Source organism: Salmo salar, chromosome ssa12, assembly GCF_905237065.1.
Source record: "Salmo salar chromosome ssa12, Ssal_v3.1, whole genome shotgun sequence".
In the NCBI taxonomy this organism is placed as follows: Eukaryota; Metazoa; Chordata; class Actinopteri; order Salmoniformes; family Salmonidae; genus Salmo; species Salmo salar.
The window spans coordinates 43,140,207-43,165,200 of record NC_059453.1 but is presented as its reverse complement, the minus strand read 5'-3'; the positions used below and the strand labels follow the sequence as shown (position 1 = coordinate 43,165,200).

General features: G+C 39.7%; 1 protein-coding gene across 2 annotated transcripts; it reads right to left on the bottom strand.

Moving 5' to 3' along the window:
• Positions 1-2,011: 2,011 nt before the first annotated feature.
• On the bottom strand, positions 2,012-23,117 carry ccndbp1 (cyclin D-type binding-protein 1). Of its 2 annotated transcripts, XM_014131695.2 has the most exons (11): positions 22,905-23,116; positions 22,516-22,575; positions 22,287-22,366; positions 21,992-22,073; positions 20,567-20,663; positions 17,641-17,714; positions 14,740-14,816; positions 14,072-14,325; positions 7,579-7,639; positions 7,209-7,255; positions 2,068-2,716 (listed from the first exon to the last, which is right to left on the bottom strand). In XM_014131695.2, the coding sequence occupies exons 1-11, from the start codon at positions 23,086-23,088 to the stop codon at positions 2,608-2,610; spliced, it is 1,125 nt and encodes a 374-aa protein (XP_013987170.2). In that variant the 5' UTR covers positions 23,089-23,116; the 3' UTR covers positions 2,068-2,607. The 2 variants fall into 2 exon arrangements, with proteins under 2 accessions (XP_045547345.1, XP_013987170.2); XM_045691389.1 differs by lacking the exons at positions 7,209-7,255; positions 7,579-7,639 and having other exon boundaries at positions 2,012-2,716; positions 22,905-23,117.
• Between the last annotated feature and the right edge of the window lie 1,877 nt (positions 23,118-24,994).

The window sequence follows — 24,994 nt, the reverse complement described above, 5'->3', positions numbered from 1 at the left end:
CCCCCCCCCCCTTAAAAGATTTAGATGCACTATTGTAAAGTGGTTGTTCCACTGGATATCATAAGGTGAATGCACCATTTTGTAAGTCGCTCTGGATAAGAGCGTCTGCTAAATGACTTAAATGTAATGTAAATGTAATGAACTACGATTTCTCATTAACTTTTAAGTGACAGGGGGCAGTATTTGGAAATTCAAATGAATGACGTGCCCAAATTAAACTGCCTGCTACTCGGGCCCAGAAGGTAGGATATGCATATTATTAGTAGATTTGGATATGAAACACACTGAAGTTTCTAAAACTGTTTGAATGATGTCTGTGAGTATAACAGAACTCATATGGCAGGCAAAAACCTGAGAGAAATCCAACCAGGGAGTGTGGAAATCTGAGATTAGTAGTTTTTCAAGTGATTCCCTATCCAGTATACAGTGACTTAGGGTTCATTTTGCACTTCCTAAGGCTTCCACTAGATGTCAACAGTCTTTAGAACCTTGTTTCATGCTTCTATTGTTACTGGGGAGAGAATAAGAGCCGTCTCAAACCTGGGATCAATGAGTTGTTTACTGCACAGGCACGCCGTTCCTTCTTTTTCCTCTGTAATGAATACGCTATTGTCCGGTTGGAATATTATTGAATATTTATGTTAAAAAGACCCTAAGGATTGATTGTAAACATCGTTTGACATGTTTCTACGAACGGTAATGGAACATTGACTTTTCGTCTCTGGTTTTGCGCATTTTGCCTTTGGATAGTGATCTGAACGCGCGAACAAAAGGAGGTATTTGGACATAAATATGGAGTTTATCGAACAAAACAAACATTTCTTGTGGAAGTGGGAGTCCTGGGAGTGCATTCCGACAAAGATCAGCAAAGGTAAGAGAATATTTATAATACTAATTCTGAGTTTAGGTGATCCCAGAACTTGGCGGGTGTCTGTATAGCTTGCTTTGATGGCTGAGCTCTGTACTCAGAATATTGAACAATGTGCTTTCGCCGTAAAGCTATTTTGAAATCTGACACAGCGGTTGCATTAAGGAGAAGCGTATATATAATTCTTTCAATAACTGTTGTAAATTTTATCAACGTTTATGATGAGTATTTTTGTAAATTGATGCGCTCATTCACCGGAGGTTTTGGAGGCAATACATTTTCTGAACATCACGCGCCAATGTAAAATGGGGTTTTTGGATATAAATATGAACTTTATTTAACAAAACATACATGTATTGTGTAACAAGCAGTCCTATGAGTGCCATCTGATGAAGATCAAAGGTTAGTGATTAATTTTAGCTGTATTTCTGTTTTTTGTGACTCCTCTCCTTGCTTGGAAAATGGCTGTGTGGTTTTTCCTTGTCTCGGCGCTCTCCTAACATAATCTAACGTTATGCTTTCGCCGTAAAGCCTTTTTGAAATCGGACAATGTGGTTGGATTAATGAGAAGTGCATCTTTTAAATGGGTTATAATAGTTGTATGTTTGAGAAATTTGAAGTATGAGATTTGTTTTTAAATTTGCCGCCCTGCTATTTCACTGGCTGTTGAATAGTGTGTACCGCGGGTGGGACGCTAGCATCCCAGAGAGGTTAAATTGTCATATCTCAATCTTTTGACGATACCATTTATGTAGTCTGTCCATGAGAGATTTTTTGAGCTCTTGGCTAAACAAGAAAGGACATGCATTCATCCATGGGTTGGTCATGTGGTTACAGCTTTGAGTTCTCTCATGTGATATTTTACACACAACCTTGTGTGTGTTTGTAGTTCAGAAGTCTAAAAATGTTTTGGAGGTATAATTTGTTCATGTCTCCTCAGATTTCCTCTGCTAAAACCAGGGCATCGGGTACGTGTGCAGGTGCCCTTCACTCCAAAGAAGCTAGTGGCTGAATTCGACTGTGGTCAATTCACAGATATTAAGGCAAGCTGCAATGTGACCGGTGTCTACAGGCAAAGATCGTAAAGCCCTCATGAAGAATAACGACAACCACTTCTGAAAAATAAATGTAATTCTGCTCATGTTTGAGTGCAAGGCTGGGCGAGTTACTTTTATTTTGTATTTACAAAGTGCCGGTCATTGTCATTTAATAAAATCATATTTTATTGCATGGTCTTCATTGTTGAACAATATTCAGCAAAAATTCAAATTTTCAAAAAGTGGGCAGCAGAAGTACACAAGAAATCGCTTTCCCTCAATGTATAATACTGTAGTTTGACTGTGTACAAATTCTATGAAAACAGGTATATGCAAACGGAATCTTCTTGTTATTGTTCTTTGCAAACTCAAGCCTGTTGATTAAAGATCTCCAAACAGACTTATGCCACTGCAAAACATCCAGCTAGATGAGTGGTAAAGCCAAAATTAATCTATAAATATTTATACACACATGAAGCAAGATTTTTACGTTTTGCAAATATGTCTGCTGTCTTGATGTATAGACTGTGTACACAAGGGGGAAGTAAACACACTTGTGTAACATTCAACAAAGTCCATTGAGCTCAGGGTCAGAGAGGATGCCCCCAGTCCTCTTCACACATGTGCACACACCTTCCCTTTCTCCATAAACGTGTACACACACCTTTGTCTCCATTCACCTCACGCACACCCTCCGCTCATCTAGCTGGAGCCTTGAATCAGAGCTTTGATCTTCTGTAGGTTGTGATCCAGGGCCCCGTTCAGAAACTGCACCCAGTTCAGGTCTGCTTCTAAACACACGTGACTCACCCTGAGGGAGGAGGACAAGAAGGCTGTGTCAAAGTAGAGTACACTAAAAAGCAATCATTTTCTTCCTTCCCTCATTCATCCACCAATCAAATCCTCTCAGACTGGTCCCCTTGACAGAAAACTAAGGAGGAAACTAATAATATTGAGACAGAAAGAGTTTAAGTGAGCGGTGATGTAAAGAGCAACTTAAGTCATTATTTCTCTCATGAAGGTGTAATGGCTGGCTTCCTCCCTACAACTATGATGCATCAGAAACTAGTGGCTCTCGGTAGACCGTAGCTCATCCGCTACCATTGTACAGTCTTGGCCAAAAGTTGAGAATTGAGTCTGCTGCCTCAGTTTGTATGATGGGATTTTGCATATACTCCAGAATGTTATGAAGAGTGATGAATTGCAATGAATTGCAAAGTCCCTTTTTGCCATGCAAATGAACTGAATCCCAAAATAAAATTTCCACTGCATCTCAGCCCTGCCACAAAAGGACCAGCTGACATGTCAGTGATTCTCTCGTTAGCCTGTTGGGGTTAGGGGGCAGTATTTGCACGGCCGGAAAAAAAAAAAAGTACCGATTTAAACTGGTTACTACTCTTGCCCAGAAACGAGAATATGCATATAATTAGTAGATTTGGATAGAAAACACTATACAGTTTCTAAAACTGTTTGAATGGTGTCTGTGAGTATAACAGAACTCATATGGCAGGCCAAAACCTGAGAAGATTCCATACAGGAAGTGCCCTGTCTGACAATTTGTTGTTCTTCTGTTGCATCTCTATCGAAAATACAGCATCTGTGCTGTAACGTGACATTTTCTAAGGATTCCATTGGCTCTCTAAAGCCGCCAGAAAGTGGAATGGGGTGTCTGCTGTCTCTGGGCAAAGAACAGCAGGAGAGTTTGAGTGGTCAGCCTGGGGACAGTGAGACAGATGCACGTTCACGAGAATTCTCAATTTTTTTCTTTCAGCCTTTGAATGAATACAACGTTTCCCGGTTGGAATATTATCGCTATTGTACGAGAAAAATAGCATAAAAATTGATTTTAAACAGCGTTTGACATGCTTCTAAGTACGGTAATGGAATATTTTGAATTTTTTGGTCACGAAATGCGCTCGCGCGTCACCCTTCGGATAGTGACCTGAACGCACGGACAAAACGGAGCTATTTGAATATAACTATGGATTATTTGGAACCAAAACAACATTTGTTGTTGAAGTAGAAGTCCTGGGAGTGCATTCTGACAAAGAACAGCAAAGGTAATCCAATTTTTCTAATAGTAATTCTGAGTTTAGTGAGCCCCAAACTTGGTGGGTGTCAAAATAGCTAGCCGTGATGGCCGAGCTATGTACTCAGAATATTGCAAAATGTGCTTTCGCCGAAAAACTATTTTAAAATCTGACACCGCGATTGCATAAAGGAGTTCTGTATCTATAATTCTTAAAATAATTGTTATGTATTCTGTCAACGTTTATCATGAGTAATTTAGTAAATTCACCGGAAGTTTTCGGTGGGTATGCTAGTTCTGAACATCACATGCTAATGTAAAAAGCTGGTTTTTGATATAAATATGAACTTGATTGAACAAAACATGCATGTATTGGATAACAATGTCCTAGGAGTGTCATCTGATGAAGATCAAAGGTTAGTGCTGCATTTAGCTGTGGTTTGGGTTTATGTGACATATATGCTTGCTTGGAAAATGGCTGTGTGATTATTTTTGGCAGGGTACTCTCCTGACATAATCTAATGTTTTTCTTTCGCTGTAAAGCCTTTTTGAAATCGGACAATGTGGTTAGATTAACGAGAGTCTTGTCTTTAAAATGGTGTAATATAGTCATATGTTTGAGAAATTGAAGTTATAGCATTTGAGGTATTTGTATTTCGCGCCACGCGATTCCACTGGCTGTTGACTAGGGTGGGACGCACCCAGAGAGGTTAACCTGTTACGGCTAGGGGGCAGTATTGACACGGCTGGATAAAAAACATACCCGATTTAATCTGGTTACCACTCCTACCCAGTAACTAGAATATGCATATACTTATCACATATGGATAGAAAACACCCTAAAGTTTCTAAAACTGTTTGAATGGTGTCTGAGTATAACAGAACTCAAATGGCAGGTCAAAACCTGAGAGATTCCTTTACAGGAAGTGGCCTGTCTGACCATTTCTTGAACTTCTTTTCCATCTCTATCTTTTACTAAGGATCTCTGCTCTAACGTGACACTTCCTACGTCGTCCATAGGCGCTCAGAGCCCGGGAAAAAACAGAATGTCGTCATCCCAGCCCCAGGCTGAAACACATTATCGCCTTTCTCAAGTGGCCGATCAAGGGACACTGGGCTTAGGCGCGTGACCCGACCGCCCCCGCCTTTGTGATTTTTTCCTCTGTTTGCCGAAAAGGAGATTCCCTGTCGGAATATTATCGCTTTTCTACGAGAAAAATGCCGTAAAAATTGATTTTAAACAGCGGTTGACATGCTTCGAAGTACGGTAATGGAATATTTAGAATTTTATTGTCACGAATTGCGCACGACCCTTCTTTACCATTTCGGATAGTGTCTGGAACGCACGAACAAAACGCCGCTATTCGGATATAACGATGGATTATTTTAGACCAAACCAACATTTGTTATTGAAGTAGCAGTCCTGGGAGTGCATTCTGACGAAGACAACAAAAGGTAATCAAACTTTTATAATAGTAAATATGATTATGGTGAGTGCTAAACTTGCCGGGTGTCTAAATAGCGAGCCCGTGATGCCTGGGCTATGTACTTAGAATATTGCAAAATGTGCTTTCACCAAAAAGCTATTTTAAAATCGGACATATCGAGTGCATAGAGGCGGCCTGTATCTATAATTCTTAAAATAATTGTTATGCTTTTTGTGAACGTTTATCGTGAGTAATTTAGTAAAATGTTAGCGAATTCCCCGGAAGTTTGCGGGGGGTATGCTAGTTCTGAACGTCACATGCTAATGTAAAAAGCTGGTTTTTGATATAAATATGAACTTGATTGAACAAAACATGCATGTATTGTATAACATAATGTCCTAGGGTTGTCATCTGATGAAGATCATCAAAGGTGAGTGCTGCATTTAGCTGTCTTCTGGGTTTTGGTGACATTATATGCTGGCTTGAAAAATGGGTGTCTGATTATTTCTGGCTTGGTACTCTGCTGACATAATCTAATGTTTTGCTTTCGTTGTAAAGCCTTTTTGAAATCGGACAGTGTGGTTAGATTAACGAGAGTCGTGTCTTTAAATAGCTGTAAAATAGTCATATGTTTGAGAAATTGAAGTAATAGGATTTTTAAGGTTTTGAAAATTGCGCCACAGGCTTAAAGTGGCTGTTACGTAGGTGGGACGAATTCGTCCCGCCTAGCCCAGAGAGGTTAACACAGGTGTGAGTGTTGACGAGGACAAGGCTGGAGATCACTCTGTCATGCTGACTGAGTTTGAATAACAGACTGGAAGTTTCAAAAGGAGGGTGGAGCTTGGAATCAATGTTCTTCCTCTGTCAACCATGGTTACCTACAAGGAAACACATGCAGTCATCATTGCTTTGCACAAAAAGGGCTTCACAGGCAAGGATTTTGCTGCAAGTAAGATTGCACCTAAATCAACCATTTATCGGATCATCAAGAACTTCAAGGAGAGCCCAAGTCCAGCAAGGGACAGGACCGGTCTCCTAAAGTTGATTCAGCTGCGGGATCGGGGCACCACCAGTACAGAGCTTGTTCAGGAATGGCAGCAGGCAGGTGTGAGTGCATCTGCATGCACAGTGAGGCGAAGACTTTTGGAGGATGGCCTGGTGTCAAGAAAGGCAGCAAAGAAAACCACTTCTCTCCAGGAAAAACACCAGGGACAGACTGATATTCTGCAAAAGGTACAGGGATTGGACCTTTTGCAATAAGGCAAAAGTGATAACTAAGTGGCTCGGGGAACAAAACATTGATATTTTGGGTCTATGGCCAGGAAACTCCCCAGACCTTAATCCCATTGAGAACTTGGTCAATCCTCAAGAGGCGGGTGGACAAACAAAAACCCAAATTCTGAAACTCCAAGCATTGATTATGCAAGAATGGGCTGCCATCAGTCAGGATGTAGCCCAGAAGTTAATTGACAGCATGCCAGGGCAGATTGCAGAGGTCTTGAAAAAGAAGGGTCAACACTGCAAATATTGACTCTTTGCATTAACTTCATGTAATTGTCAATCAAAGCCTTTGACACTTATGAAATGCTTGTAATTATACTTCAGTATTCCATAGTAACATCTAACAAATATCTAAAGACACTGAAGCAGCAAACTTTGTGTAAATTAATGTGTCATTCTCAAAACTTTGCCACGACTGTACTGTCTGACATTAGAAGCCAGTTCTATCAGGTCTTAAGAAGAATTTATAGATAAGCCCTGCCAAGTGGCTGTTTCAGTAGCCAACAGGTGAAAACATAACACTGTCTGTGTGAGCCACGCAGACAAACAGGCCCTTCTATACACACCTGATGATATCCAACACTTTCTTTAGCACCAAGGTCAGTTTACATGCCTGGAATGAAGACAAAGAGAGCATTTGGAAGAAACATAATAAAAGTAAATGTTGCTTTAACAATACAAGCCATCCCAAACATACTTCTGCAGAAAATAAATGTATACAACATGCCAAGTTGTCTGTCTCCTCCCCTATTGTATTTCAACAAAGCCTTTCAATAAGGAAAACCTAATAGCATTAACAAAGTAAAACATTTAAATAATGTTATTATTCATTTGGAGCCACCACTTCCAATTAAACAGCACACCTTTCGTCATGACTGAGGTACAATCACTTAATTATATACACTGTCTATGACACAAATGATCCAAGTGCCTTACGTTTTGATCCACTCCTGAGTAATCCATGGGTGGGTAGAGACTGAGCACCAGGTCATCAACACTGGAAGAACACAGAGAGAGTCAGAGGTCAACCCCATAAACAAGCGTTGGTTCCTGAGTTAAGCGTATTGCAAAGATTACTAGATCTATCATATACTGTGACCTCGTCCCCAAGGTAAGTGTCTGGTGTGGACACTATATACTTTGGCTAATGATGCACAAGCATGAGAACAAACTACTCTCAGTCATTATATGAGCAGATCATATTTTGGACCAGAATGAGGCTCTCTACACTACCCATTGTTCCTGCAGTGATGATTCAACATCTTCATCGTATGTTTTCATAATTTATCTGCAGATAATCTCCAAAATCGCTTTGTTACTGATAGGCGCCTGTCCTATAAATACACTCAACAAAAATATAAAAAACCCAACATGCAACAATATCAGTTCATTGTACAGAGTTGATCAGGCTGTTGATTGTGGCCTTTGGAATGTTGTCCCACTCCTCTCCAATGGCTGTGCAAAGTTGCTGGATATTCGCGGGAACTGGAACACGCTTTCATACACGATCCAGAGCATCCCAAACAACTGGGTCGTGTCCATAGAAAAATAACAGAAAGACTGGCAACGGAACCGATAGAAAGCTGGTTTTGGTAGCAACTCTAGATTTGTGTCGGGACTATATCTTGTGGAAGGAAGAAATAGTATGAATAAATTCATCAAAATAACGTTAATGAAAATATGCCAATCATTATTTGAATATGTTGGTAACCCGTTGTATAAAAAAGTGATAATGCCCTCGAAGGCGGTGTTGAGGATATATTGGCACGGTTAGCCAACCGTGCCAAGTTTCCTCCAAACACCGGATTCAAGTGAATTATCACTTTACCAGTAGGTGTGTGCCTGCATAAGTGTGTGTCACGGTTTTAATATGTGTGGGAGAAAATTATTCATTTACCTTATTTCTTGATATTGCTAGACGATTATATAAACTTATAGTATGACCTTTCTATTCTGTTTAGTTCTGTGTTTCTGTAAAGGGATGGGATCCACTTTAGCTTCCTGCAGTTAGTCTGGGCTATGGTCAAGGAAATGGGTTTTTGCCAGAGATACAGTTGAAGTCGGAAGTTCACATACACCTTAGCCAAAAACATTTAAACTCAGTTTCACAATTCCTGACATTTACTAGTAAAAATTCCCTGTTTTAGGTCAGTTAGGATCACCACTTTATTTTAACGTGAAATGTCAGAATAATAGTACAGACTGATTTATTTCAGCTTTTATTTGTTTCATCACATTCCCAGTGGGTCAGAAGTTTACATACACTCAATTAGTATTTGGTAGCATTGCCTTTAAATTGTTTAACTTGGGTCAAACGTTTCAGGTAGCCTTCCACAAGCTTCCCACATTAAGTGGGTGAATTCTGGCCCATTCCTCCTGACAGAGCTGGTATAACTGAGTCAGGTTTGTAGGCCTCCTTGCTCACACATGCTTATTCAGTCCTGCCCACACATTTTCTATGGGATTAAGGTCAAGGCTTTGTGATGGCCACTCCAATACCTTGACTTTGTTGTCCTTAACTTCTCTAGGAAAGGGGGGCAGTATTGAGGAGCTTGGATGAAAAGCATGCCCAAAGTAAAATGCCTGCTACTCAGGCCCAAAAGCTAGAATATGCATATAATTTGTAGTTTTGGATAGAAAACACTGAAGTTTCTAAAACTGTTTGAATGATGTCTGAGTATAACAGAACTCATGTGGTAGGCAAAAACCTGAGAAAAAAATCCAACCAGGAAGTGGGAAATCTGAGGTTTGTAGTTTTTCAAGTGATTGCCTATCCAATATACAGTGTCTGTGGGGTCATATTGCACTTCCTAAGGCTTCCACTAGATGTCATTCTTTAGAACGTTGTTTCAGGCTTCTACTGTGAATGGGGAGAGAATAAGAGCTGATTGTATCAGGTGTCTGGAAAATTGGCATGAGCTCAATCATGCGTGCAGCCGTGAGAGCGAGCTGCCTTTCCTTTCAATTCTAAAGACAAAAGGAATTGTCCAGTTGGAATATTATTGTAGATTTATGATAAAAACATCCTAAAGATTGATTCTATACATCGTTTGACATGTTTCTACGAACTGTAATGTAACTATTTTGACTTTGTCTGGACTAAACTCGCTCGCTTATTGAATTTGGAGTACTGGACTAAACGCGAACAAAATGGAGGTATTTGGACATAAAGATGAACTTTATCGAACAAAACAAACATTTATTGTGGAACTGGGATTCCTGGGAGTGCATTCCGATGAAGATCAAAAGTAAGTGAATATCTATAATGCCATTTCTGACTTCTGTTGACTCCAACATGGCGGGTATCTGTATGGCTTGTTTTGGTGTCTGAGCGCTGCACTAAGATTATTGCAAAGTGTGCTTTCGCCGTAAAGCTTTTTTGAAATCTCACACAGCGGTTGCATTAAGGAGAAGTTTAACTATAATTCTGTGCATAACACTTGTATCTTTTATCAAAGTTTATGATGAGTATTTCTGTAAATTGATGTGCTCATTCACCAGAAGTTAGAGCAAAACATTTCTGAACATTACACACCAATGTAAAATGGGTTTTTTAGATATAAATATGAACTAGCGTCCCACATTTCCCAGAGAGATTAAGCCATTTTGCCACAACTTTGGAAGTATGCTTGGTGTCATTGTCCATATGGAAGACCCATTTGCGACCAAGCTTTAACTTCTTGACTGATGTCTTGATGTTGCTTCAATATATCCACATAATTCTCCTTCCTCATGAAGCCATCTATTTTGTGAAGTGCACCAGTCCCTCCTGCAGCAAAGCACACCCACAACATGATGCTGCCTCCCCCGTGCTGCACGGATGGGATGGTGTTCTCCGGCTTGCAAGCCTCCCCCTTTTTCCTCCAAACATAAAGATAGTCATTATGGCCAAACAGTTATTTTTTGTTTCATCAGACCAGAGAACATTTCTCCAAAAAGTAATATTTTTGTGCACTTGCAAACCGTAGTCTTTTTTTTTAAATGGCGGTTTTGGAGCAGTGGCTTCTTCCTTGCCGAGCGGCCTTTCAGGTTATGTCGATATAGGACTCGTTTTACAGTGGATATAGATACTTTTGTACCCGTTTCCTCCAGCATCTTCACAAGGTCCTTTGCTGTTGTTCTGGGATTGATTTGCACTTCTCGCACCAAAGTATGTTCAATCTCTAGGAGACAGAACGTGTCCCCTTGCTGAGCCGTATGACGGCTGCGTGGACCCATGATGTTTATACTTGCGTACTATTGTTTGTACAGATGAACATGGTACCTTCAGGCGTTTGGAAATTGCTCCCAAGGATGAACCAGACTTGGAGGGCTACACTTTTTCCCCCCCCTGAGGTCTTGGCTGATCTATTTTGGTTTCCCCATGGTGTCAGCAAAGAGGCACTGAGTTTGAAGGTAGGCCTTGAAATACATCCACAGGTACACCTCTATTTGACTCAAATGATGTCAATTAGCCTATCAGAAGCTTCCAAAGCCATGACATCATTTTCTGGAATTTTCAGAGCTGTTTAAAGGCACAGTCAACTTAGTGTATGTAAACTTCTGACCCACTGGAATTGTGATACAGTGAATTATAAGTGAAATAATCTGTCTGTAAACAATTGTTGGAAAAATTACTTGTGTTATGCACAAAGTAGATGTCCTCACCGACTTGCCAAAACTATGGCTTGTTAACAAGAAATTTGTGGAGTGGTTGAAAAACTATTTTTATTGACTCCAATCTAAGTGTATGTAAACTTCCGACTTCAACTGTAGCTCGAGTTGACAATGACTGATGATAACCTACAGACGGCATTCCATAGACAAGATGTGGTGTGTGACCTGGGATAGAGATAGCCTGGAAGAGTTTAGAACAACACCTCATTGTCTCATCATCCTGGCATCTGGGAAACTAAGCCAGGGTTGGTGGTAAAACAACATCCCGTGTAGATAATCAGGAGATGAAACAAGGTGGCTTATGGGAGTACTGGAACCAGTGCTGACAAAGCACTTTTAAGTCCTATATAATGTCAGTTTTATCATTATCAGTTAGGCACTCGGCAACGCACAATTCGGAGTGTGGGGTCGACGGTTTCATTATTTCAATAATTAATCGATATTGAATAAAGTTGATTGTTTAAAGAAATGACAGTCTCTCACTTGATAAGAATATTCCACCACATACAGGCAACATACAAACATAACTTTCGTGAGAGTAATTCAACCACTCTCTAATGGATGATTCATATGATGAGGGTGAATCAACTAGGCTAGGGGTAGAGTTCCCATGCAACATTTTCATATTATAATCTACGGAACTTCTGAGTAGTGCATTAGACTAGAATTGTCAAAGTTAAATACTCTATAAAGTACTTTTCAGTGTGTGTTTTTATGGCGTGTCAACGCATACTAGGTGTGGTAAAGTTACAAGCTAGAAATTGCACTGTACACTTTTGTCCTGTCACCCTCTAACCTAGCTCTACACTAGAGGTCGACCGATTTAATTAGGGCCGATTTCAAGTTCATAACAATCGGTATTTTTGGCCACCGATTTGACGTTTTTATTTTATTTTTTGACACCTTTATTTATCTAGGCAAGTCAGATTAAGAACACATTCTTATTTACAATGACGGCCTAGAAACGGGGGTTAACTGCCTTGTTCATGGGGGATTCGTTTTTGCAACCTTCGGTTACCAGTCCAACGCTCTAACCACCTGCCTTACATTGCACTCCACAAGGATTAACAGGCTGACTACCTGTTACGCGAGGGCAGCAAGAAGCAAAGGTAAGTTGCTAGCTAGCATTAGATTTATAAAAAAAACGATCAAGCTTAACATAGTCACTAGTTAACTACACATGGTTGATGATATTACTAGTTTATCTAACGTGTCCTGCGTTGCATATAATCGATGCGGTGCCTGTTAATTTTCATTGAATCACAGCCTACTTCGACAAACGGGTGTTGATTTAACAAGCGCATTTGCAAAAAAGTACTGTCGTTGCACCAATGTACCTAACCATAAACATCAATGCTTAAAAGGAATATTTAGACTTAGCCACCCGTTAGATAAAATACAGAACGGTTCCGTATGTCACTGAAAGAAAAAAAACTTTTGAGTTGATAGTTTCCGGATTCGACCATATTAATGACCTAAGGCTCGTATTTGTGTGTTTATTATATTATAATTAAGTCTGATTTGATAGAGCAGTCTGACTGAGCGGTGGTAGGCAGCAGCAGGCTCGTAAGCATCCATTCAAACAGCCCTTCGCTGTGCTTCAAGCATTGCGCTGTTTATGACTTCAACCTGGGTGGGTATAATTTGTGGAACGTTCCAACAGGAATCTATTCCAAAGGTTTCCAAAAAACAACGCATACAAAGTTGTATAGCGGCAGAATAAGATACCGGGTAGGGAGTGGTACATTTCATTGCGTTTTTCACTCATCACGTTTATTCCAAAAAATGTCTGTCCTCACATGTCTGTTTGCCTATGGACAAACATTAAGAATAAGCTACGTGGTGAGTTGATGCCTATTTGGCAGCTAGTTAGCTAGGTTTGTATGCATTGCTACTTTGTATGCGTTGTTGGTTGGCAACCTTTTACTTTACGTTTTTTGGAACAGATTCCTGTTGGAACGTTCCACCTCTTCAAGCCTATCAACTCCCAAGATTAGGCTGGTGTAACCGATGTGAAATGGCTAGCTAGTTAGCCGGGTGCACGCTAATAGCGTTTCAAACGTCACTCGCTCTGAGACTTGGAGTAGTCATTTCCCTTCCTCTGCATGGGTAACGCTGCTTCGAGGGTGGCTGTTGTCGATGTGTTCCTGGTTTGAGCCCAGGTAGGAGCGAGGAGAGGGACGGAAGCTATACTGTTACACTGGCAATACTAAAGTGCTTATAAGAACATCCAATAGTCAAAGGTATATGAAATACAAATCGTATAGAGAGAAATAGTCCTATAATAACTACAACCTAAAACTTCTTACCTGGGAATATTGAAGACGCATGTTAAAAGGAACCACTAGCTTTCATATGTTCCCATGTTCTGGGCAAGGCACTTAAACATTAGCTTTCATACATGGCACATATTGCACTTTTACTTTCTTCTCCAACACTTTGTTTTTGCATTATTTAAACCAAATTGAACATGTTTCATTATTTATTTGAGGCTAAATTGATTTTATTGATGTATTATATTAAGTTAAAATAAGTGTTCATTCAGTATTGTTGAAATTGTCATTATTACAAAAAAATTCATCGGCATCGGCCTTTTTTTGGGGGGGTCCTCCAATAATCTGTATCGGCGTTGAAAAATCAAAATCGGTCGACCTCTACTCTACACCCTAATAAGCACTTATGTAGACTAAACTGCCTTAACTTATCCATCTCTTTAAATGCATAGGTGAGGAAAGAGCTAGGAGTGGATTTGGAATCGACCATCCTCTTTTACCTGGGGCTGATCTCCTTGGCGATATCGGCCAGGTCGTCCAGCTGCGCCACAGTCTCTGGCATGCTTACGTTGCCATTGGCCTTGACGGCAGACAACAGCTTCCTCAGGCAGGCAGCAGATGCTTTCATCAGGCCCTGGCAGGGCGCCATGAGCTGGCGGTCCTCCTCGGACCAGTATGTGTCCTGGTTGCCCCGCGAGTCCTGGTCCTCGTCATCCAGCACGTCACTGAATGGGTCCTGGCTCTCAGCCTGCGCCTAGTGGGAGGGAGAGGGGATTTGAGGATATAAACTAGGGCTGTCACAATTATTGTTCCTTCCTCCCGAAGTGTGCACTTGTTCACTTCCTTTCACTGAGTTAAAAGGAAATGACTGGTACAAGACATATGGTGGAAACTCCCTTCAGCATCCACAAATCCAATGCTTTGTAGTGAATGAGTGTTCACCCAAGCGAACATGAGGACAAGTGTAGGATACAAAAGGGACATAAGGAGACAGACGACATGGCAACATAAGGTGACATTACATTTTCAGCTCAATGAAAATGCTAATATATTCATGGAAAACGTGTAGACATTTTAAGTTAGCTACAACTATAAAAGGGTTATTTTCCTGAAGAAAATGTGGTGAGAAGTGAAATGAAGCCATCATTGGTGAAAGAGTAAAGAGCACCTGTTCCATCTCCTCTATGGCATCCTTTACCACCCCGATATAGGAGGCCAAGACCCCCAGCACTGCTTCCCGGTTATCTGCATGGACAAACACGACAGGCACAGACATGCTCTTATGGCCCTATGGTTTTCGGGAACAATCAGATTGTTTTATACAGCCCTTTCTACACCAGCAGTTGCATGCCTAACCATGTATATTTATGGCTCTGGGCCAGACATTATATACACACTATAGATTTTTTTACAGGAATATACTGTACTAACATGGGAATGTACACAGTTGGCGATTGCTTTGGCATTGTTTTTCCTTGTACATAAAACACTTGATTATTTGGGTGCCAATCAAAATGTATCATCCTTTTCTTACACAGCTCATCTTTGTCAGAAAAATATGTTCTAGACTAGAGCCAAGTATTATGAAATGTTTGGTTTTCACCAGACATAATAGGACCCATCTCCCCCAAAAATTTGGTTTGCCAAAAAGCACCTGGATGATCTTGGAAGAATGTTCCATGGACAGTGTATAACTTTTTCAAATGTATAACTTTTTTGGACGACATGGGTCCCATTATGCCTGCATAAAACCAAACACTACATTCCACAGTAAGAACCTTATACCAACGGTCAAGCACGGTGGTGGTAGTGTGATGCTTTGAGGATGCTTTGCTGCCTCAGGACCTGGGCGACATGCCTTGATAGAAGGAACCATGAATTTTGCTCCGAATCATACAATTCTAAGGGAGAATGTCAGGCCATCCGTATGGGAGCTGAAGCACAGCAAGACAATGATCCAAAACACACAATCAAGTCCACATGAAAATGGCTAAAAAGCAACAAATGAGGTTTTGGAATGGCCCAGTCAAAGTCCAGACCTAATCCCAATTGAGATGTACAGGACTTAACTTGAAGTTCATGCTTGAAAACCCACAAATGTCGCCGTGTTAAAGCAGTCCTGCATGGAAGAATGGGCCAAAATTCCTCCACAGTGACGTGAGACTGATCCACAACTACAGAAACCATTTGGTTGGAGTCATTGCAGCTAAAGGTGGCACAACCAGTTAAGAGTAAGGGGGGGGGGCAATTACTTTTTCACACCGGGGCATTGGGTGTTAGATAACAATTACATACTTATTTCATAAGGTTATGTTATTTATTCTCTCAGGTTCCCTTTATCTAATATTAGGTTTTGGTTGTGTGAGGAATAATTATCTTTTTACATCAGCACATGTATCAATATGTTCTATTGTTTTGTTAAGCTACATGCTTGTGTGGCTAAATAGGGTGTAAAACTGTTGAGGCATGCAGAAGGCTGTTTCTCAAACTAGAGTCACATAAGAAACCACTTGATACTGAAATACAATAACGGGCTCAGAGTGTAAAGGAAGTGCGTCACGAGGCTGGGACCAGCCTGCACGCCAGTGACAGGATGAGTAAGTTTAAACCATGCTCATCCTCCCTCTGACAGGCCAGCAGTGAGCGGGAACTATCTCTGTCAGAGTATATAAGGGAGAACAAAGGATGGGTCGAGCAGTTCTCTGTCTGCCCTGCGTGGTGTTTCAGTGAGCCCGTATATACGAACATCATATTTACCATTCAAGTGTTTGCATTAAAGTACAAAGAAATCAGAAGTTACTCTGTGCTGACGTTTGTTCTGATACCAGATTCGAATTGACACAACCCAACAGTTGAAGATCTGATAACATTCAGTACCAAAAAGAGAAAATTAAAGGGGGCAAATACTTTTTCACAGCACTGTATACTTAAATGCCTCATGAGCTTTGATCAACCCAAAATATCAGCTTGTTTGACTCCAATGTTTGTAAAGAACGTAAACAAACTGTTTAGCCTCAAAACAGTTAAAACTATAATTTTGATATCATGGATGATCAGTCCTTCCTTCCATAGCTGTCTATGAATTCTCCAGGCCCATCCCCTTTTTACTAAAACAGAAGCAGGGTGGCTGCTTTGTTATTGCTACAATTAAGGATTCTTGCTTTAAAAAGAGCCCTGTACTACAAATGTAAGTTGAGGAGTTGAGCGAGGCAACTTTAGTGAACTTTGAGTTCTATTTAGGATAACCGGTACCATGAAATTGGCTCACCTTTTATACAGGTACATTTCTATGGCAACGAATCATTCAGATCTAACCTGCTCCGGGGTAGGCTAACTACATTTAACCTGAATGAAGTGTCAGAGGCGCAAGTTGAGGACCAATGAAATCAGATTCCCTCCCTCTTACAAAGATTGTGTCATCATCCACTTGATTTGCAGAAGACTGATTAAATATTTATTAAATCAAATGTTTTTGTGTGTTAAAAATAGTCATGTTAAAATACCTATCACATTACACATTTGGAAACTTCACACAGAGTAACACTTTAGTGGGGAAGAAAGGTGCTTGTGCATCGATAACCACACCAAAGTAATAAAATAAAGACGGCACTTCTAAAAAGTCAATTTCACATGATAGCCTGCTGAATTTGCAAAACTTTTTAATTGATGTTTCAACATCGTCTTAAGAGTCTGGCGTTCGACTAGCCAGGTGTGACAGGCACACGCAGTTACAAGTCTGCTAGAGTTAGCGGCAGGCAAACGAGCAATATGCACTGTCGTAGTACGTATAAAGCCTGAGCTGGAATGGAAGGTAATTGAAACTGGCTAGCTTTAGAAAACCCTGAGTAGATCTAGCTTGCTTCGTAGTATACTTTTCTGGACATTGAGGCTCAGGGCTGCGTTCAGCAGGGCAAACCGCTGTGGAACGTTCAGATAGAAATAGACACGTCTTGTTCACACAATCTATCTCACATGTACAGTAAGCAATCATGCTAGCTCTATTCATGGCATTTTTATCTGCAACATTCAATACATGCTGAACTAGATGGATTCTGTAAAGTTTACTCACCTCTTGGTAAGTGTGCAAACTGGTCACACGCTGACCATACCCCACCTGTAGATTGGAGCTGTTCCTGTGATAAACTAAATAATAAAAAAGCTTTAGTAAGTATTGTAGATCCTTCAATAAAACTGTATAATTCTACTATGTCTGACAGACTCTAGCTAGGATTCCATCCAATTGGCGACAAATTTTCATGCAAAAATCGGCATTAAAACAATACGCACATTTCCCCGCCAGAGATGTTTCTATGAAATTGACTTGTGCGGATAAAAGGCTGTGTGTGATGACGTAGTGCACATAAAAAAATTACTTTGCGGTTAAATTCCCATGTAACGAATAAAAAAAATACAAGATGGGTTTCAATCGCATTTTCAACTCTACCAATGGTTTTGTTACAAAAACTGCTGCGTTATATAGCAAATGTGCCCACTCCCGTCTTCGCACATGCGCTCTGGCCAATAGCTCGCAGATACAGTGGAGGTAGGCTAGCCTAAATGATGATGCTATTAAGAGCGAGATTATTTTTTATTTGTCAAATGGCAGCCAAGCATCAATCGTCATGTCACCTGAACAGAACCCTCAATATTTATTGGAAAAGTGCATCAAGCTCATCACCGTGCACTTTCATCACCCTGTGAAGTTCATAACTTATTTTATCTGTTGCCTAATAAACCACATACTTTCCCAAGTAGTAGTGGGAGGACCACACAACATATCATGGCGTGATTTGCGAATAAAAAGCTGTTTCCATCGCCATTTCACACAATTAATTTTACTGACACAAAAAGATTCCACCATGTTGAACAAACAAATTGTGTTTTGGCATTTATGAAATTGTACTGACATTTCCTTTTTCCATCAGCCCAGCGTTGACTTTCCCATGTGTCAGGTAATTAATCTGCATTGAAATGTTTGGATCGAAACCTGCTTACTGCTATAGTTGATATGCTAAAAAGGCAAAGTTCACCCAAGTTGATCACCAAACATTTCTATAGAAAAGCCAACGATAAAGGCCTGCGTAATTTTTTGGTGTGTTGCACTGTTGGTGGTAGCCACACCTGATTCAGAAGTCCTGCGCACCGGGTAGGCAAAGTGTTCCCATTTTGGACAATTTCGTTTTTCTGAAAAGACAAACTTGGCCGACCTAGCATACTGGGAGATCTGTGGCTAAGTGTATATACTGCGCTGGCCAATCGGATAGCTCAAATCACTGTGCCTACAAGCTTCCACGACCTGGCCACAGCAAAGTTTGATACCAGCCTAAGAGAATATCAAACTTTTAAAACCATGACCAGAGACTGTCAAATAATACAGCATAGAGTTTGTTTTTAATGGGTTAATGTTTAAGTTTTTAATCAACACTATTACAAAACACTTCTCCCAACTCCCACTTCAGCTGCAATGAATGAGTAGGCAAGTTTATCGATATCCCTGCGTTTTTATTCATTATTAGCAGCTCGTCGTGTCTATTTTAGTATTGAGGAATATTTAACTTTCTCTGGTCATAGTAACAACATGAATTTGTGCATGAGGCAGATGCAGAGCGACTCAAGGTTTTCCATCAGGTTTAAGACTGTGTCCCCTCTCTGGTCAGTCTCACCGGATGAAAGGAAGGAGAGAGCAGGGACCATGAGCAGCCTCTGCTGCTCTATCCCTCCCTCCGTGGATACTAATGCCTTTTTCAAAACAAATGGGAACTCAGAAATCTCCGACTTCAGTGCATTCAACACAACTGGGAACTCACAAACGGTCATCCAACTAGGAATTCCAAGTCGGAAACTCTGGGCTCTTTCTAGAGCAGTTGTCTTCAAAGCATGACCATCAGTCCAGTAAAATAAAAAAGCGAATTATTTCAATTTATGTTCAGCTGTACCTCGCAATTGCTTCACCAACTGATCTATTTTGCATCAAAGCTCAAGTTCTGAAATAATATGGTCTGAGAAGAACAATATTGGCAGGTCAGGCATATAGTCAAAATGCTGTAATAATATATTAGGCCTACTGCACAAACCTCATTCCTACAGAACTGTTTTTATTAGGGTAATATTTATTTTACATGACAAAAAGTCTGAGTATAAGATCTCGGCTTGCTTTTTGACTGTGAAAGTGATCTTGGCTAATTTCTAAGTGACCCCAAACTTTTGAACGGTAGTGTATGTTGTAGGCAAATCTTCAATAACAACTACTGCCCGTCAAAAAATGTAATATTTTGTCGTCACGACCTTCGAGCTTGGCCTGTCTCCCAGGCCTTCGATTCCCACAACGCATTGCGGCCTGATCCCTCCACCTCTATCGAGCTAAATGAGGGCATGAAAACTGTCACTGGTTGCAGATTACCTACAGCGATACACATGCCTTAGTAACAAAATGATTGTTTGTGCTTCTGCAACTAAGCTTGAAGCAGCCTCCTCCATTATCGCTCTTCAACTTTAAAACTGGTTGACTGCCTGTCGGTCCACCGGCTTTACCCAAATGCTGTCAAAGCGAGCAAAGTTGGCTGCAAAGACCACAAGTTTTGAAGGCAATTGCCAAAGCAGAAACATTTCGCTTGACAGAGCTTCAAGTAAGATTTCTTAAATAGGTGAAAGTTGTCAATTAAATTTTCTGAGAGTATTAACAGTGAGTTGATTGAATACATGTGAGAAAAACAATTGGGAACCTTTTCCTTTAAGACGCTGCATTAATTCTACTAAGAACACCCTGAAAAATAGTTATTTTATCGTTTATGTTTTGTATCTATGACAGAATATCTCCATAGAATTACTCTGTTCAATTCCAAACTCCTGCACTCCAAATGTAGGCAATAACAAATCCTACACAGTAAATATCCATGTAAAAAAAAAACATTTTAGTTTAAATTCTAACTAATAACTAGCCTTAACATTGTAATTCATTTCAGTGTAGATTGTTTCAAAGCTGTGGGCAGTGTTACCTCTGTAGTGGGGAACTGACGATGACGTCCACCAGTTGCACAATGCCATCTAGCACCTCAGCTGTGGCATCTCTCACTAGTCTCCTCAATGTGATACCTACACAAGGAGTAGGAGAGAATTGAAAGACAACTAGCTTCCGTAGAGTACAACATCTGTCTGGTTGTTTTTTTTTGGGGGGGGGCATTTGGGGTTAAAGCAACAACAAAACATGAAAGTTAAGTCGATCTCAGATTGATTTTCTGAGGCCAGGTTAACCACCCCTTTCATGTAAAAAAGTAATGACCATCATGCTTGTAGAGAAAGAGGGTCATTTTGTACATGTATTAAACTGCGAGTTTGACCAATTCCAGTCTCCTTGCATAGGGGGTCTGGGATCCTCTCCGGGATCATGTTTATGTAGAAGGACTGAGAATACTTTTTACACCAAAATGAATTTAAATAAAATGTTGTTGACACCATCTAAAATATAATTTGCACCTCAGAAATGAGCCCAATAACGTATTGGTAAAAATGATAATATTTTAACATAATGGACCATGTGTCTATTATCATATACATCATTAGCAATAAGCACTTTAAGTTATAGCCCAACTGATGCAGCATAGTGGCTATAAATACATAGGCTGAAGAATGGGGTTTGTCCTTCTGCATTTACCCATTGGACACAACATCCTGATTATTATTTACAATTATTATTCACTCTAAGAAAAAAAATAAAGGATTTTTATTATAAAGCATTTAATTGCCCTTGTAAGACACCATTGTCCCTTTATTAAGAGTGAGCCTTGAGAGGAATATTTCTCCCATAGAACACACAAGCCGACTAGGTAAAAAGGTAAACTATTCTACTATGGGGTTGTCCGATTTTGTTTTAATAACATGGCAAAAATAGTACCACTGGAAAGTTACACCCTGAGTGATAAAGTATTGGCATTGAACCACTGTTTGAGTTGAGGGCTGCGGCGGTGCACATTATAGACTATTTAATTCCCTTCATCTGAATATCTGAGTGTCAGCAACAATCATGCATGTCAGTTCAGTGCACACAGCATAACAAAGAAAATAAAATGCTGTAGAATACATTTGGGAATTTATTTCATAGGACAGACATGATTCTGTAATCTTCACTCCCCCCCACCACCTACCCGGAGAATTGTATTGTGGATCTACACTGACCTCAAAAGAGAACTCTAACCACCACATATTATGTTGACTTCAAGCAATCCGAGTATTTCCCTATTGATCAAGGTAATAATTCCAACTTGGCATGCATGCATGCATGCATGCATGCATGCATACATACATACATACATACACACACGTGTATATATACATACACACATACATACATACATACATACATACATACATACATACATACATACATACATACATACATACTTTCTGCATTTACTGTAGCTTACCATCGCTTTTGGGCAACCAGTAATACACAGTGGATAGTGCCAAAACGCTCTTGTGGATGGATTCAGCAAACTTCTCACCATCCTGATGAGGAGGAAGTGGAAACATTTACTAATGACAAAATGTTTACTAGCATTATGGTTATAACTCAATTAAAATTGAACTTCAATCCCATGTTTTAGAGACGACAGGGAATGCTAGTGTCTATGAGGGATGACGACAACTATTGTACCGTTGAGTAACAGTCACTGAGGAGAACCATATAATTTAGTTAAACATTTGTAAACTCAGTTTTACCTCTTGTGTTGGCAAGGGAGGTTTAGAGAAGGCAAGGCTGAGCTTAGTGGCTTCCTGTGAGGCTGCTTTCACTGCTTGCGCTGGGGATTGGAGGGTTAACGTTATTCACAGATTTAAAAAAAAATGTTTATCACCGAAGCCTTAGAAAGAAAACCAAAGGAAATATTAAAGGAAATGTCAGCGCAATGGAGTCACATGTTGCTGTGTGTTAATGAAAGCAAAACTCAACTCAGCGTATCCCAGAAGTTTGACAGGTTGAACACCCCATTGGACTCGTTGGACTCCCCATCTGAAGACAAACAAACGTTACAACTATTTTGTTTATATGCTAATTAGCTAGCTACTTAGATAATTAATTATATCTTTAGCAACCATGAGCTAGTTAGGAAGACTTGAGAAACTAAAACACAGATCCCTAATTAGCTCCCTCAGAAGGGACGCCATGTTTGCGCTCTGCATCAAAACAGTGTTGTTAACGTTAGCTAGCTAGCCTCCTAGCTAACGTTACCACCATGTTGCTAACTAACAACAGCTATCACATGGCTCTAGATTGAAGCAAGCTATCTAAATGGTAAACATATCGATACAAAAAGCTGGTAACACCATTCACATAGCTACCCTTTACTCGGTCTCGAACACACTGGACCGAGTTCAGGAGATTCCGTAAAGGTACCGACACGTCCGCACAAGAATTATCAGCACTCATGGCACCATGTACACACAACTTCATGCTATTCTGGAACAAATTGTTAGTTAGAACATTTTTGTAATGGCAGTCGGAAGAAAATAAGTGACCCACCATTATAGCTCGGTTTCTGACCCCACCTTGGGGCAGTCTCATGTTACTACAATCAGATTCGTTTCTTTCACTAACAGTAGGCCTACAAATTAATTCAGATATGCCTAATTTATCTGAAGTTTTGTCAATTAAAAAACAAATGGTGGTGCTCCAATAAACGTCATTCAAACGAACAGCTGTGTCAAATATGTTTATAACTAACCCAAGATAGACCACGGCCTTGTCGTTTCAAATCGGAGCAAATTATTCATAGTGGGCAGAGCGAAGCACTTGCTAGCGAGATCCTATTGCCGCGTTCTAGCATATATTTGCATATTTCGGTTAGTACCAATTGTCATACTTGAGTAAAAATAAAGATACCTTAATAGAACATGACTCAAGTAAAAGCCATCCAGTAAAATACTACTTTAGTAAAAGTATAAAAGTATTTGGTGTTAAATATACTTAAGGATCAAAAGTAAACATAATAACTAAAATATATTTAAAAGATAAATCCACCCAAAACCACTCATTCCTGTCCACATATTAGTGTTACATAACATTTTGTGAACAAATTTTTAATTTTGTCGTTAGAATAAGGTTGGTAGCAACACATGAAAATTGTCTTGAAAATCTGTTGCAGCTCAAATCGACTACAAAGTCCACAATGCAATGCTCTCTATGGTATGGCTGGCTAGCTAGCTAGCAAAAGTAGCTACACACAACAATACCAAAGTCAATAACTGCATCTGAAGTAGCTAATTAGCTGTAAAATCACCTAAACAAACTGCGCTATCAATTTAGGAGTCTACAATATCCCAATGTTCGACCTGCAGTACAGATCAATGTGCTTCATAGAGTGGAGTCTGGCATTCGTACCGCACCATGCAATGCACTCTGGACTGAAGAGGCAGACAAATAGGAGAAATGTGTTTGACCCTCTGTTATTAAATAAAACATTCTCGAGGTAGAACTCAATGGCTCCTTCGAGAGAAGACAACCTACCAGCCAGTATTAAAAATGTATGATAGAAGTTTTCACGATCTAAAAGTCGTATTCCTATATTTTATTTTATTAACAACAAATCAATACAAAAAGTACATGGGGAACAAAAGTATATATAAAGAATATACAAAGGACAATTGGGCTAGGGGGTACAATATCACATTACATAACGACGTTAAGGGACATACACACATTTATCATTATAACAGTATTTAATTCTCTTAAAATATAGTTCAATTTCTTTTTGTACAGTAATACAATGTGGTGTTTCGTTTGTAAATGTACATTTGTGAATATGACATTTGGCCAAAAGAATAATTAAATTAATTACATACAATTTTCTACTTATTTCTATCAAAAGTAAATAATCCAAGCAGCACATCTCTCCATAATTGTGTAAAATCTTCATAAATGTGTTAAATTATAAATCTACTTACACGAATACAATGACAAAAAAGATGCAACCGTGTTTCTGGGTGGTCATTACAAAAGGTACATTTTTAATTTTTTTGTATTTTTTTTTTTACTTTGGCAGGATAATATTTATGAATAATTTTAAAATAAACTTCCTTAATTTTGTTAATAAGTCGTTATTACATTTTTTTACCTTTCGGTTACTGGCCCAACACTCTAACCACTAGGCTACCTGCCGCCCCAAAGTTATGTGCCACACAAGGTATGTGTGTGGCAACATCCAAACGTTTTTCCAACAGACATCATCAATAAAACCATTCCAATTAAGGCATGACATAAGATATAGATCCTGTTGAAACAAGGCTCGTATAGCTCTATTGTTGTTGAATGGACTAAAAGAAAAACAAATATTTCCTACTGATGAGTCAACGGGGTTAATTGTAGGTATGTTCTGAGGGTCAGGTCTTGACACACATGGCATCTAAAACAATTGCAAAATCTTTAAGTTAAC

Bases quoted from the DNA above. Each gene is read 5' to 3' on its own strand.
- ccndbp1 (XM_014131695.2), bottom strand. From the start codon at position 23,088: ATGGTGGGTCACTTATTTTCTTCCGACTGCCATTACAAAAATGTTCTA. The intron at 17,715-20,566 runs GTAACACTGCCC...TTTATTATTTAG, and splicing joins GTCAGTTCCCCACTACAGAG to TTTATCACAGGAACAGCTCC. The intron at 7,640-14,071 runs GTAAAAGAGGAT...GTGTTCTTCCAG, and splicing joins GCCAAGGAGATCAGCCCCAG to TGTTGATGACCTGGTGCTCA.